The sequence below is a fragment of the Oncorhynchus clarkii genome, chromosome 15, assembly GCF_045791955.1.
Source record: "Oncorhynchus clarkii lewisi isolate Uvic-CL-2024 chromosome 15, UVic_Ocla_1.0, whole genome shotgun sequence".
Classification (NCBI taxonomy): Eukaryota; Metazoa; Chordata; class Actinopteri; order Salmoniformes; family Salmonidae; genus Oncorhynchus; species Oncorhynchus clarkii.
The window spans coordinates 15965738-15980904 of NC_092161.1; the positions used below are offsets into that span (position 1 = coordinate 15965738).

General features: G+C 41.3%; 1 protein-coding gene across 3 annotated transcripts in view; it reads right to left on the bottom strand.

The window, feature by feature from the left end:
• The window catches only part of LOC139366957 (SH3 domain-containing kinase-binding protein 1-like), a 34522-nt gene extending 19869 nt beyond the window's left edge, over window positions 1-14653 (bottom strand). The window contains exons 1-3 of one of the 3 annotated variants that reach the window (XM_071104756.1): window positions 14261-14653; window positions 12693-12850; window positions 3275-3377 (exon numbers count right to left, since the gene is read on the bottom strand). In XM_071104756.1, coding sequence (XP_070960857.1) covers window positions 3275-3377; window positions 12693-12850; window positions 14261-14264 — 265 coding nt within the window. In that variant the 5' untranslated portion in view covers window positions 14265-14653. The remainder of the gene's footprint in view (window positions 1-3274; window positions 3378-12692; window positions 12851-14260) is intronic. The other 2 variants (XM_071104758.1, XM_071104757.1) reach the window with 2 other exon arrangements.
• Window positions 14654-15167: the final 514 nt, after the last annotated feature.

Genomic DNA, 15167 nt, shown 5'->3' on the forward strand with positions numbered 1-15167 from the left:
CCTACTCATTCAAGGGTTTTTCTTTATTTTTACTATTTTCTACATTGTAGAATAATAGTGAATACATCAACACTATGAAATAACACATATGGAATCATGTAGTAACCAAAAAAGTGTTAAACAATATATTTTATATTTGAGATTCTTCAACAGCCACCTTTTGCCTTGATGACAGCTTTACACACTCTTGGCATTCTATCAACCAGCTTAATGACGTAGCCACCTGGAATGCATTTCAATTAACAGGTGTGCTTTCTTAAAAGGTAATTTGTAGAATTTCTTTCCTTCTTAATGAATTTGAGCCAATCAGTTGTGATGTGACAAGGTAGGGGTGCTATACAGAAGACAGCTTTATTTGGTAAAAGACCAAGTCCATATTATGGCAAGAACAGCTCAAAAAAGAAAAGAGAAATTACTTTAAGACATGAAGGTCAGTATACGGAAAATTTCAAGAATTTTGAAAGTTTCTTCAAGTGCAGTCGCAGAAACCATCAAGCACTATGATGAAACTGGCTCTCTGAGGACCGCCACAGGAATGGAAGAGCCAAAGTTACCTCTGCGGCAGAGGATAAGTTCATTACCAGTGGAAATTTGTCCTTTGGTCTGATGAGTCCAAATTTGAGATTTTTTGCTCCAACCAGAGGGATGCAGGGATCATCCATTCACCTACTTTGCATCTCACAAAGACACAGCTGTTGGAACAAAACATCTCAAATTTGGAATCATCAGACCAAAGGACAGATTTCCACTGATCCAATGTCCATTGCTTGTGTTTCTTGGCCCAAGCAAGTCTCTTCTTCTTATTGGTGTCCTTTAGTAATGGTTTCTTTGCAGCAATTCGACTATGAAGGACTGATACAGTCTCCCCTGAACAGTTGATGTTGAGATGTGTCTGATACTTGAAATCTGTGAAGCATTTATCTGGGCTGCAAAATGAGGTGCAGTTAAATCTAATGAATTTATCCTCTGCAGCAGAGGTAACTCTGGGTCTTCCTTTCCTGTGGCGGTCCTCATGAGAGACAGTTTCATCAAAGCGCTTCATGGTTTTTGAGACTGCACTTGAAGAAACCTTCAAAGTTCTTGACATTTTCTGGATTGACTGACCTTCATGTCTTAAAAGTAATGATGGAATGTCATTTCTCTTTGCTTTGTTTGAGCTGTTCTTACCATAATATGGACTTGGTCTTTTACCAAATAAAGCGATCCTCTGTATACCACCCCTACCTTCTCACAACACAACTGATTGCATTAAGAAGGAAAGAAATTCCACAAATTAACTTTTAACAAGGCACACCTGTTAACTAAAATGCATTCCAGGTGACTACCTCAATAAGCTGGTTGAGAGAATGCCAAGAGTGTGCATTCAAGGCAAAGGGTGGCTACTTTGAAGAATATCAAATATAATTTATTTATTTATTTGTTTAACACTTTTTTTGGTTACTACATGAATCCATGTGTTATTTCATAGTTTGTCTTCACTAGTATTCTACAATGTAGAAAATAGTAAAAAATAAAGAAAAACCCTGGAATCAGTAGGTGTGTCCTCTTGACTGGTACTGTATACCGTTGAAGTCGGAAGTTTACATACACCATAGCCAAATACATTTAAACTCAGTTAAACAATTCCTGACATTTAATCCTAGTAAAAATTCCCTGTCAGAGGTCAGTTAGGATCACCACTTTATTTTAAGAATGTGAAATGTCAGAATAATAGTAGAGTAGTATTAGTATTAGTAGAGTAGTATTAGTAGTAATAGTATTTAATTCAGTATTTCTTTCTTTCATCACATTCCCAGTGGGTCAGAAGTTTACATACACTCAAGTAGTATTTGGTAGCATTGCCTTTAAATGGTTTAACTTGGGTCAAACATTTCGGGTAGCCTTCCACAAGCTTCCAACAATGGGTACATTTTGGCCCATTCTGGTGTAACTGAGGCAGGTTTGTAGGCCTCCTTGCTTGCACACGCCTTTTCATTTCTGCCCGCAAATGTTCTATAGGATTGAGGTCAGGGCTTTGTGATGGCCACTCCAATACATTGACTTTGCTGTCCTTAAGCCATTTTGCCACAACTTTGGAAGTATGCTTGGGGTCATTGTCCATTTGGAAGACCCATTTGCGACCAAGCTTTAACTTCCTGGCTGATGTCTTGAGATGTTGCTTCAATATATCCACATAATTTTCCTTTCCTCATGATGCCATCTATTTTGTGAAGTGCACCAGTCCCTCCTGCAGCAAAGCACCTCCACAACATGATGCTGCCACCCCCGTGCTTCACGGTTGGGATGGTGTTCTTCGGCTTGCAAGCCTCCCCCTTTTTCCTCCAAACATAACGATGGTCATTATGGCCAAACAGTTCTATTTTTGTTTCATCAGACCAGAGGACATTTCTCCAAAAAGTATGATCTTTGTCCCCATGTGCAGCTGCAAACCGTAGTCTGGCTTTTTTTGTGGTGGTTTTGGAGCAGTGGCTTCTTCCTTGCTGAGCGGCCTTTCAGGTTATGCCGATATAGGACTTGTTTTACTGTGGATATAGATACTTTTGTACCAGTTTCCTCCAGCATCTTCACAAGGTCCTTTGCTGTTGTTCTGGGATTGATTTGCACTTTTCGCACCAAAGTACGTTCTCTAGGAGGCAGAACGCGTCTCCTGCCTGAGGGGTATTTTTTTCTGAAGTCTTGGATGATTTATTTAGATTTTCCCATGATGTTAAGCAAAGAGGCACTGAGTTTGAAGGTAGGCCTTAAAATACATCCACAGGTACACCTCAAATTGACTCAAATAATGTTAATTAGCATATCAGAAGCTTCTAAAGCCATGACATCATTTTCTGGAATTTTCCAAGCTGTTTAAAAGGTACAGTCAACATAGTGTATGTAAACTTCTGACCCACTGGAATTGTGATACAGTGAATTATAGGTGAAATAATCAGTCTGTAAACAATTGTTGGAAAAAATTACTTGTGTCAGGCACAAAGTAGATGTCCTAACCGACTTGCCTAAACTATAGTTTGTTATCAAGAAATGTGTGGAGTTTTAATGACTCCAACCTAAGTGTATGTAAACTTCCGACTTCAACTGTATGTATATATATAGTACTGTTAATATTGTGAATAATTCCTTTAGTGAACGGTAGTACCAGGAATGTGTGCATGTGTGTGTGAAGGACAAAGGATAACCTCACGCTAATCCCTATCACTCTAATAGGATCTGTGTATGAGCATGGGGACATTAATCTACCTAAGGATGTGTGTGTGTGTGTGTGAAGGGGGGGTACCTTTCCTGGCTGGTCGTAGGTCAGGCTCAGGTACAGGGCTTGTACTGCCATTGGACAAATCAGATTTAGGACCCGCCGCTCTCTTCACCTCCTTCTTCATCTCCTGGACAGAGAGAGAGAGAGAGAGTTTGAATGTTTGTTTTGTATCTCTGTGTATCTTGTCTCCCATCTATTTATCAGGTGCTGAAGTCATGGTAATGGATAAAATGTCTGTAACCCGAGTCACCTAACCCTTTATGAGCAGGAAGAGGAATACACACACACACACACACACATCACTAACTTCATGTCCACCCACAAACGCTAATGCAGTTATTGTGTCTTGCCCTTTTTTTCTTATGGAAACTATCACAGGACACACACGACCTGAGTTACTGTGTGTACGTCAGCATTGCCCTACCCGAGTTACTGTGTGTTCGTCAGCATTTCCCTACCCGAGTTACTGTGTGTTCGTCAGCATTGCCCTACCCGAGTTACTGTGTGTTCGTCAGCATTGCCCTACCCGAGTTACTGTGTGTTCGTCAGCATTGCCCTACCCGAGTTACTGTGTGTTCCTCAGCATTGCCCTACCCGAGTTACTGTGTGTTCGTCAGCATTGCCCTACCCGAGTTACTGTGTGTTCCTCAGCATTGCCCTACCCGAGTTACTGTGTGTTCGTCAGCATTGCCCTACCCGAGTTACTGTGTGTTCGTCAGCATTGCCCTACCCGAGTTACTGTGTGTTCGTCAGCATTGCCCTACAGCTGCAACATACACAGCCTTTTTATTCACACACACGGCTGTATATTTCCCAGTTCTTTAATGCATTCGTCAGGATGCAGTTTCATAATCCCTGCTCTGCAGCTAACAGACTGACGCAATAACACATACACACACATTCACACGCACACCTGAGTGTGTCAGAGTACAAGTGAGTGCGTTTCTCTATAGAAGGAAACCGAACTGATATAACAAAAGGAAGAGGAACAGATTTGCAATGTCAGAACAGGAGACACCTGCTTACTGTACAGTCGTGGCCAAAAGTTTTGAGAATGACACAAATATTAATTTTAACAAAGTCTGCTGCCTCAGTTTGTATGATGGCAATTTGCATATATTCCAGAATGTTATGAAGAGTGATCAGATGAATTACAATTACTTGCAAAGTCCCTCTTTGCCATGCAAATAAACTGAATCCCCCAAAAACATTTCCAATGCATTTCAGCCCTGCCACAAAAGGACCAGCTGACATCATGTCAGTGATTCTCTCGCTAACACATGTGTGAGTGTTGACGAGGACAAGGCTGGAGATCACTCTGTCATGCTGATTGAGTTTGAATAACAGACTGGAAGCTTCAAAAGGAGGGTGGTGCTTGGAATCATTGCTCTTCCTCTGTCTACCATGGTTACCTGCAAGGAAATATGTGCCGTCATCAAGTGCTTCATAGGCAAGGATATTGCTGCCAGTAAGATTGCACCTAAATCATCAAGAACTTCAAGGAGTGGTTCAATTGTTGTGAAGAAGGCTTCAGGGTGCCCAAGAAAGTCCAGCAAGTGCCAGGACCTTCTCCTGAAGTTGATTCAGCTGCGGGATCGGGGCACCACCAGTACAGAGCTTGCTCAGGAATGGCAGCAGGCAGGTGTGAGTGCATCTGCACGCACAGTGAGGCGAAGACTTTTGGAGGATGGCCTGGTGTCAAGGGCAGCAAAGAAGCCACTTCTCTCCAGGAAAAACATCAGGGGCAGACTGATATTCTGCAAAAGGTACAAGGATTGGACTGCTGAGGACTGGGGTAAAGTCATTTTCTCTGATGAATCCCCTTTCCGATTGTTTGGGGCATCCAGAAAAAAGCTTGTCCGGAGAAGACAAGGTGAGCGCTACCATCAGTCCTGTGTCATGCCAACAGTAAAGCATCCTGAGACCATTCATGTGTGGGGTTGCTTCTCAGCCAAGGGAGTGGCCTCACTCACAATACTGCCTAACACAGCCATGAATAAAGAATGGTACCAACACATCTCCCGAGAGTAACTTCTCCCAACCATCCAGGAACAGTTTGGTGACGAACAATGCCTTTTCCAGCATGATGGAGCACCTTGCCATAAGGCAAAAGTGATAACTAAGTGGCTCGGGGAACAAAACATCGATATTTTGGGTCCATGGCCAGGAAACTGCCCAGACCTTAATCCCATTGAGAATTTGTGGTCAATCCTCAAGAGGCGGGTGGACAAACAAAAACCCACAAATTCTGACAAACTCCAAGTTAATTGACAACATGCCAGGTCGGATTGCTGAGGTCTTGAAAAAGAAGGGTCAACACTGCAAATATTGACTCTTTGCATCAACTTCATGTAATTGTCAATAAAAGCCTTTGGCACTTATGAAATGCTTGTAATTATACTTCAGTATTCCATAGTAACATCTGACAAAAATATCTAAAGACACTGAAGCAGCAGACTTTGTGAAAAATAATATGTGTGTTGTTCTCAAAACTTTTGGCCACGACTGTACACACACACACACACACACACACACACACACACACACACACACACACATAATGATACTGTCATGGGACACATCTAGTGTCTCTCTTCCTCTGAGATAAACATTTTCCAACCCTGTTCCTGGAAAGCAGTTTAAAAAAAAAATGTTTTTACAGGTTTTTGTTCCAGCCTAGCACCAACATACCAGCAGGGCCCATATCCATAAAGCATTAGACTAGGAGTGCTGATCTAAGCTCAGGTACACTCTGTCCATGTAATGTTATTCATTATGATCTAAAGATCAGCACTCTGCTCTGAGATGCTTTATGAATACCAAAACAAATCATAATAATCCAAATCAAATGTATTTATAAAACCCTTTTTACATCAGAAAGGCAGGAACCTAGGAAGAAACCTATAGAGGAACCAGGCTCTGAGAGGTGGCCTATTCTTGCTGTGCCGGGTGGAGATTATAAGAGGACATGGCCATTGAGGCCTCTTTTCAATTCATGAGATGGAGGTGAACAAGTGCACACTTCAGAAAGATGGCAGAAGAGAATCATAACATGTGTAATTCTTGGCACAGCCAAGCCGACAAGGTGGTGCAGCTTATTTTCCACCATAATTTGCAAATAAATTCATAAAAAAATCCTACAATGTGATTTTCTGGATTTTTTTCCCCTCATTTTGTCTGTCATATTTGAAGTGTACCTATGATGAAAATCACAGGCCTCTCATCTTTTTAAGTGGGAGAACTTGCACAATTGGTGGCTGACTAAATACTTTTTTGCCCCACTGTATCTAATGCTGTCGGGACCAAAATAGTATAGCATGTCATCCTATTTCTGCCCAGGCCGAGATACATGGTCTATATGCAGAGGGGTGCTGTTCCTCTCGCTTAGATGCTTTCTCCGGTGATGTAGTTTTAGCAGACAGGAAAAGGAAAAAGTGACAGGGCTCACTCTAAATCTGTCCAGTATAAGTACAATGCTGTTCTAGGGGTATAATGTGCAGACCTGTGTGTGGTGGAGGGGTGTGTGGCCAAGATATGGTGCAGCTCTCCAGACTGTGCTCAGCTGTCTACATCCACATTGTGTGGTGGAGGGGTGTGTGGCCAAGATATGGTGCAGCTCTCCAGACTGTGCTCAGCTGTCTACATCCACATTGTGTGGTGGAGGGGTGTGTGGCCAAGATATGGTGCAGCTCTCCAGACTGTGCTCAGCTGTCTACATCCACATTGTGTGGTGGAGGGGTGTGTGGCCAAGATATGGTGCAGCTCTCCAGACTGTGCTCAGCTGTCTACATCCACATTGTGTGGTGGAGGGGTGTGTGGCCAAGATATGGTGCAGCTCTCCAGACTGTGCTCAGCTGTCTACATCCACATTGTGTGGTGGAGGGGTGTGTGGCCAAGATATGGTGCAGCTCTCCAGACTGTGCTCAGCTGTCTACATCCACATTGTGTGGTGGAGGGGTGTGTGGCCAAGATATGGTGCAGCTCTCCAGACTGTGCTCAGCTGTCTACATCCACATTGTGTGGTGGAGGGGTGTGTGGCCAAGATATGGTGCAGCTCTCCAGACTGTGCTCAGCTGTCTACATCCACATTGTGTGAATTCTTTTCCCTTTGATGGTAATATTTTTGATCAATTCTCCATTACATATGACTCACGTAAGCCTAGTAAATGTACTGTTATTCTCTCATCATATGGTTACATACACTTCTATCAATGCATGTCTTAATTACAGTAATTCGCCGGTCTCATTCTCGGAGTGGAAACATTGTTTGCAGAGTTCACAACCTTCTAAACTTGTGAGAAACAAGTTTTGGTTTTGTCAATCTTGTCATTGTCTTTTGTTTGGAGCGCTCGGTGAGCAATGAGTATGTGTTCCCCTGTCCTGATAACGTTGAGGGAGCGAGTGCCCCTGAGCACGCATTTAGAGTAGGCTTACCGGGCCCGCGGCATGCAAATACAGGAGGGTGCACATTTGTTAATGTCTGATTGTCTTAACTCACCACGTCCACCACTAATAAACTGAGCTTCTCAGTATGGTTGTCAACTCACACATCGGAAACAAAGTCAGTATTTAAAAAATATTTGTAACACTCCCGGCCTCAATAATCACCACGCCTCGGTGTGAAAGAGCAACATATCATGATCTGATGACCCCATATAGCCAGTGGAAATGTTATTTAAAAAAACAGCAGTCTGTCTAGAGCTCACTGGGTGGGAAACTCTGAGGGCCCAGAATAGGCTAGTTGATACAATGTTGCAGTTCACTAACAATAGCTCAAGTCAAGACAGATAGAAAGGGAGGCAGACAGGTGGAGAAGAGAGATGATTGTGATTGAAAGAAGCAGAATTTATCAGGTCATTTTCTACTGTTTTTATTTGTCAGCTTTACTTAGTTGAGATGGAAGTTACAGGCCTACTGCTGCATTGGCCTATAGGCTGTCTCGGAGTTCTATGAGCTCATTTCTTTAGCCGCCAATGGATCACAGTGTATCAATGTGTTCATGTGGCAGAGGCTGCTGCTCTCACCTCAGTTCAATTTGAACTTTGACATTTTTATCATTTTATTGCAGATTTTTATGATTAACCACGTGACAATGACTGAGAAAATAAAATGTTATTATTGAAATTAAACTGTTCCACAAAAATGTGCATATAAAAGATGGGTAGAAATGGTATGATAAATTGGAAGCTTCCTCAAACTTGAAACTCATCAGCTGCCTATTGTCTTTACTATTACACCTATTAAAACGAATGATCTATAGAAAAAGAGATGCGCATTAGGTTTCTAAGAAGAGGCTATTCGTCACAATGTGTGGATGAAGCTCTTAAATTTGGCTTTGGGAAAAACACGAGATGAACTGCTACAAAAAAAAGACACCCTAAAGCTGAAGAGAAGCTTTGTAATGTTCACAACTACATATACTTTGAACTCGCGAAAAGTGGGAAGTGTGGTCAAGAAACACTGGCATATTTTATCATCGGACCAGAGGGCTCTTTTACGCCCTCTACCAAATGGTAACTATAAATGCAGAGGATGCGCACAGTGCAACAATATGATGAAGTGTGAATATTTCTGCCACCCACACACAGGAAAATGGTTCCAAATAAATGACATTATTACGTGTTCCATCACCCATGTTATTTACATTACTAAATGTCCATGTGGGCTCTGCTATGTCGGTAAAACCTCTCGTTCTCTCAAACAGAGAATTAGTGAACATAAAAGTTCAATCAGGAGAAACGACAGGGATTATCCAGTCGCAGTACATTTTAATGACCTAAAGCATGACATTTCTACCTTTAGATTTTGTGGCATAGAGAAAGTTAAGATATCAGACAGGGGAGGAGATAATAATACTCTGAGTAAAAGAGAATGTGTTGGGATTTTCAACCTCCAGACTTTATTTCCTAAAGGACTTAATGATGAAATGTTATGTTGTGAATTTGAACATGAGTTAGGTCCCTATTTAAGATTACTCTGTTTTTCGTCGATGTACCCAACAATTAATGAAAACTTGCTATGTCCTCAGTGGTTTTACAGACGTGGTTGTTCTCATTGTGGTTTTCCACACTTTATTCTAATATATATATATGTGAAATGCATATGGTAGCACTTATTTGTTTTTCCTTTGCCTCCAACCCCTTTCGATGTGTGAACGGATGTGGGTGGGGCTAGGTCTACATAAGGGTGCTAATTTTAAGAAATTCACAAAAGCTCTGACGAAGGCCGTGAGGCTGATACTCAAGCTTATTAAAGATCAGTGATACTATCAAGAGCAGTGTGCGGTTTCCTGTTTCCTTCATCAGGTTATTGTCCTGCTGAAAGGTGAATTCATCTCCCAGTGCCTGGTAGAAAGCAGACAACCAGATTTTCCTTTTCACTCTGTCAGTTAGGTTAGTATTCTGGAGTAATAAATACAATGTTGTTGATCCATCCTCAGTTCTCTTATCACAGCCATTCAACACTGTAACTGTTTTAAAGTCACCTTTGGCCTCATCTTCATATCCCTGAGTTGTTTCCTTCCTCTCTGCAAACTGAGTTAGGAAGGACGTCTGTATCTTTGTAATGACTGGGTGTATTGAGACACCATCCCAAGTGTAGTTAATAACTTCACCATGCTCAAACGGACATTCAATGTCTGCTTTTTTGTTACACCCATCTACCATCTTTGCATGTCATTGGAAAACCTCCCTGGTCTTTGTGGTCGAATCTGTGGTTGAAATTCACTGCTCGACTGGGGGACCTTACAGATAGTTATTTCTCGGGACGCTCGGCATAACATGTATTATTCCTAGTGTTGAAACCTGAAAGATTCTCTGGAAAATATTCATCCCTAAAACTGACCACAGGGTGAGTGTAATCTGAGTCCACGAGGGGAGTGAACAAATGCACATTTTATTGTGAAGAACAAGAGAATGATAACATGCATGACTCATGCACTCACAAACTGACCACAAGGTGAGTGTAATCTGAGTGAGCAGTGACATTCAACACAACAGTAATTAAATAATGATTTTTAGGAGCAACAATTCAGCAGTTGAATATCTTGTCTGTTCTATTCTAGATCGACTTTATCATTGACCATTCAGGGTTAAAGAAACACACAACAACACTGGGTTCATGTTTGCTTGTGTTATTTTTACTTCCTCTACTGTGAAAGGAAGTGGATGCTTCCCCCGTACCACACAACCACACCACTGTTAGATACTGGTGTCAGTGCTTTTGTTGCAGCATCTGGTCTCCATTCCAGGACATTCAAAGAACAGGTTTGTGTTCTTTACAGAGTCGCAGAACCAGTCATTAGGTTCATTAGGCTACACTGTAAAAAAACAACATGAAACGTGACGCGTTTAAAACTTAAACGTTAAACGTTATTTTGATTTGGCAATAGGTGTTCTCATACTAAACACAAGCATTTAGAATGCAAGATTAAACATGAGTCAGCTTTTTCACAGTTAGTTTCCAACCAGTAGAACACCTTCATCTCCTAAGTGTTCACATTTTAAACACTAGTGTTTACTTTCCCATAGTCCTGTTAGGAGTGGATTTAGTCAATAGCAATGGATGGGACTTTCCATGCCTTCTATTCAGATCAGTGTTAGGAATGTCTGCCACCTTTCCCTCTTCAAAAGGACCACAATGGGAATAAGCTGTTAAGATGTATTGTGTTATCCTTGATGATTTCCTTAAATTGTATGTGGAGGCGTCACCAGCTGGAGCTCCCTTATGTATGGATTTTACAGACTGTCGAATAAATACAATCAAACCTACATTTCAGCACAACTGAACAAGACATTTGATTCAAGAAATGTTTCCATTCAATGCAGGTTGATTTTTTAGAATAGTTTGTTTTAATATCTATGTTTCCTCATGCACATTGATTGATTACTTGATTGTATACTATACAAAGATAAATAACTTCCATTTTTCTAAACTAATCCAATCTGTAATGGGTTGGATTTATTACACCCGTTACTGAGATGTTGGTTCCAGTTAAGAGGGTTAAAGGTAGTATTGTTTGTTAAGTCTTTCACCACGGCAGTCATTCTGAGTGCAGGTTTGGGTGAAAAAATATTGGCTTTAATATTTTATTTATTATATATATTTTTTATAATACAAAATATCCACATACAAAACGACAACATGCAGATGCACACAAACATCCACGACATCACTCCTGCCAGGATGCAACACACCCCTCATCTCCAGCGCCTGCATCACTCTCCGCCACATGGCCTTAAACTGCACCATGTTGTTTCTCTCCATCGCCCACACACTTGCAACCTTTAGATAGTAAAGCATTTGACCTTTGGTTGATTTTCAGTTTTCAAAAGCTGCAATATGTAACTTTTTTTTAGGCGGACTGACCAAATTTACATAGAAATGTGTGTTATAGATCTCAATGAAAGCAAGTCTAAGAAGAGGTAGATCTGTTCTATGTGCGCTATTTCTACACTTTCTATTCTTAAGTTTAGTTTTTTTGGCGTATTTCACTTTCAGTTTTTATACACCAGCTTCAAACAGCTGAAAATTCAATAGTATTGGTTATGCAAATATATATCTCAGAGCGGTTTAGACAGTACAATGATTCTCTACGGTTTGTTTTGCCACATAAACTGAAATTGGAAGAACTTTTGGAATTCTAGCAAACAGAAAATGGTGGAGCGATTCCTGCATAGTGCAATCTTTAACTATACGTTTTCTTTCCAAGATGATTGACGAGAAAAGTATCATCTAACCGATTGGGTATCTCACTGCTCCCCCATATGCCATGTCTTTAGTGAAAAAAAGATTATTTGTTTTTTTAAATTGTTGGATAAACACCCTCAATCTGTAGTCCAACAAGATGTATTAATCACTTCACAAACCAGTGTACTGTGATTTGCAGGTCTGATATGGCCCATGAGTCAAGATTTTCAGAACACATTATGGAGGACAACTAGGTCATAACTAAACGTCTCATGACATGTATAATATGTGAATGGCCTTTAGTTATGGCCAAGTTAGAGTATATTTTACATTTAAAAAAGTAACATGTTCACATATGGTCGATAAAGTTATTGAAATCAACAACAATGTCTCTCTCACCAACAAACACAGTCATGGGTGGGTCTTTCACATTCACTTGAAAGGCATGCTGGGAAATATTCAAACCGTGCTTTACACCCTACACTGTTAAAACCTCATCCCCAGTGTTTCGTTTTTAAAATCTAAAACGTCTTTGCTGAATAAATATGTTAATGTTTTTAAAAAGTGTTACGGTAAATAAACATGTTGAGGTATTTACAATGTAAACACTGTAAAGCATTTTCATAGACATTCTAAATGCATTGACACATTTAGAAAGTGCTACAGATCCTAAACACTTGGTTGTACAATGCTCTTAAAACACAATATGGGAACAACAACATTGATTTGAGTGTGTGTTGTAATTGTTACTCACTCTGACAAAATTGTCTGGGAACAGCCCCCTCCGTCCGTCTATCTCTCCTTTCCACCACCCTCCGTCATCCTTGGTTACCTTGACGATGATGTCACCGACACGCAGACTCAACTCATCCTCCTGTTGAGCCTCATAGTCAAACTCTACCACCGCCTCCACTGGAAACACACACAGAGACAGAGAGAAAGAGAGAGAAGAGAGACGAGAAAAAAGAAACAATTTATGACTAATGGCTAACAAACTTAAGCCTGAATCTTAATGTGAGAGATCTGTGCCGAAGTCATCAAGTTTTTGATTGACATGAATGCATCATTTAGTTCCTGTTAAAAAAAAAGTTTGAATTGTAGTCATTTACTGCATTGATTGATAGGGTCTAGGAAGATAAGCATTTCACTGCCCCGCCATAACACCTGCTAAACCGTGTACGTGACCAATAAAATGTTATTTGATTTCCGCAATAGTTGAGTTGTGTTTGCATTCCAAGTCAGGAATGCGCCCAAAGAGAATACCTCCGTTTGTAAAAGGACACACAAATACACAGATCGCTGTCATAGTTGTGTGGGTGGTGGTGGGGATGTAACTACGGGAATGGTGGAATGAGACGGAGGACTGCTATGACTCAATCCCCCTCCTCCTAGCTCCCAACACCTAAAACAGCCTCTCATTCTCTCCCTGTCTATCCCCATCTACCCTGTGTTTCTCTGTACTGAGAGAAAGAACAGAGGAACCATAGGAGTGTACCAACTATGCCTGCAGACATAATACACTCCCAACTCAGTAGTAGAACACACACAATACTGATGACACAGCTGCATCATGAATATTCATATATCAGCTGGCCACCAATAACAATCCCCATGGAGGTGCTGCTGAGGTGTCTAGTTACCATGGGGAACCAGGACTCCAACTGATGGTGCCAGGTGGTGTCTGTGTGTATCTGTGAATGAGTATATTATTGGTCACAACTAGGGGGGTGGCTTATACAGCCACTACAGGAATAGAATGAAGAGAGGAGAAGAAGAGAGGATTGAAATAATAGAGGAGGAAGAGAGGAGGGGACATCTGGCCTATCTACACAACAGCTGCTATCTCAGTCTGTATTACAGTGAAGATCATGAAGCTGTTTTCTCTTCCGGTCCTCCCCCTCCTCTCTCCCCCCACTTCTCCCTGGGGTTTACCTGGAGGGATCTACACTACCTATTAGTAACTCTACAACTAAACCCATTTAAACTCAGGCTATATTAGCGCAAAAACGGGGAGAGGAAGAGCGAGATAGGGGAAGAGAGAGGACGGAGAATAAAAATGTAAACGTGTCAACATCTGTAGCACATCAATGTCTTCTTACTGTCTGCTGTCCTCGCAACACACACGCAAGTTCCCCGCCTAAGCATCGCGTTATGGTCATCAGGACACGCAGCTAACGAAAACATAGTTTAGACTACATTCAGCATCTGTACGGTAAAGTATCCAGGTGTGTCCAGTTGTGTTTAGGTTTCCTACTGTTACAACTATAAATTGACGCATCACAAAGGTTAAAAAAAAATAAAAATCATCTTGTCTCAACTCACCCATCTGTTTCCGTGACGCTCAGCTACTGCTGCAGGGACTACCGTGTTAAACGCGAAAGGCAGGAATCCTGGTTATTCCGTGGACCAAGTACAAGCCCCAGCCTCCCCGCACGAAAACTCCGTTATGACAGCGCTGCAGCCGGAGGGACGTGAGATGGAACCATATTCCTTCCGCTTTATCCCCTTATCACACCACACACCAGTCAAGATAGCGGAAAACCACTGATGTACAAAAAGAACTGCGCGCTCGCTTTCTCTGAGCTGAGCTGCGTACCACGTCAGTACAAAAAATATCGCGAGAAATTGCGAATCTTCCCCCAAAAGATTGGGTGCGTTCCAGATACACAAACGATATAATTGTTTACAGGCCTATACAGTGGCGATCCGTCATTCAGGGCAGGTTGGGCAGAGGCTAGCTTCAGTCCTTTAGTAAGGGTAGACATCCAACATTTCAGGCCTTTGGGTCCTATCATAGAGTTATATTAAAAGTGCCCTTCCAAGAAGGCTCAAGGTCATTGGCCACAGAAATGACGTCAAGTCACCTTATATGTACAGTAGCTTTGATTGGACTGATCATGTCAACATCTTACTTTCACAATCTCAGCTAGCAGTCATCATCGTGAATCAAATTTACTGACAAATCCTTCTTAATCCTTGTCAAATTAAGAGAAAAAATGAAGAGAAATATAGATGAAACGTATCAGTGCTCATCGGCCATTGAACATAAACATTACCGCAACAAGTTGGAAATCGCAAATTCAACAATGAGTTGTTTGGAAGGAATCGGTGACAGTGGATATTCGCAAGCATTGCAACTGGGAAGTCAAGACTGGGAAAATATGTTTTGAACGGTCATCCAACTCAGAATTGTAAATCTTTTTTTTTAAATGACAAAATTTGCCTAAGA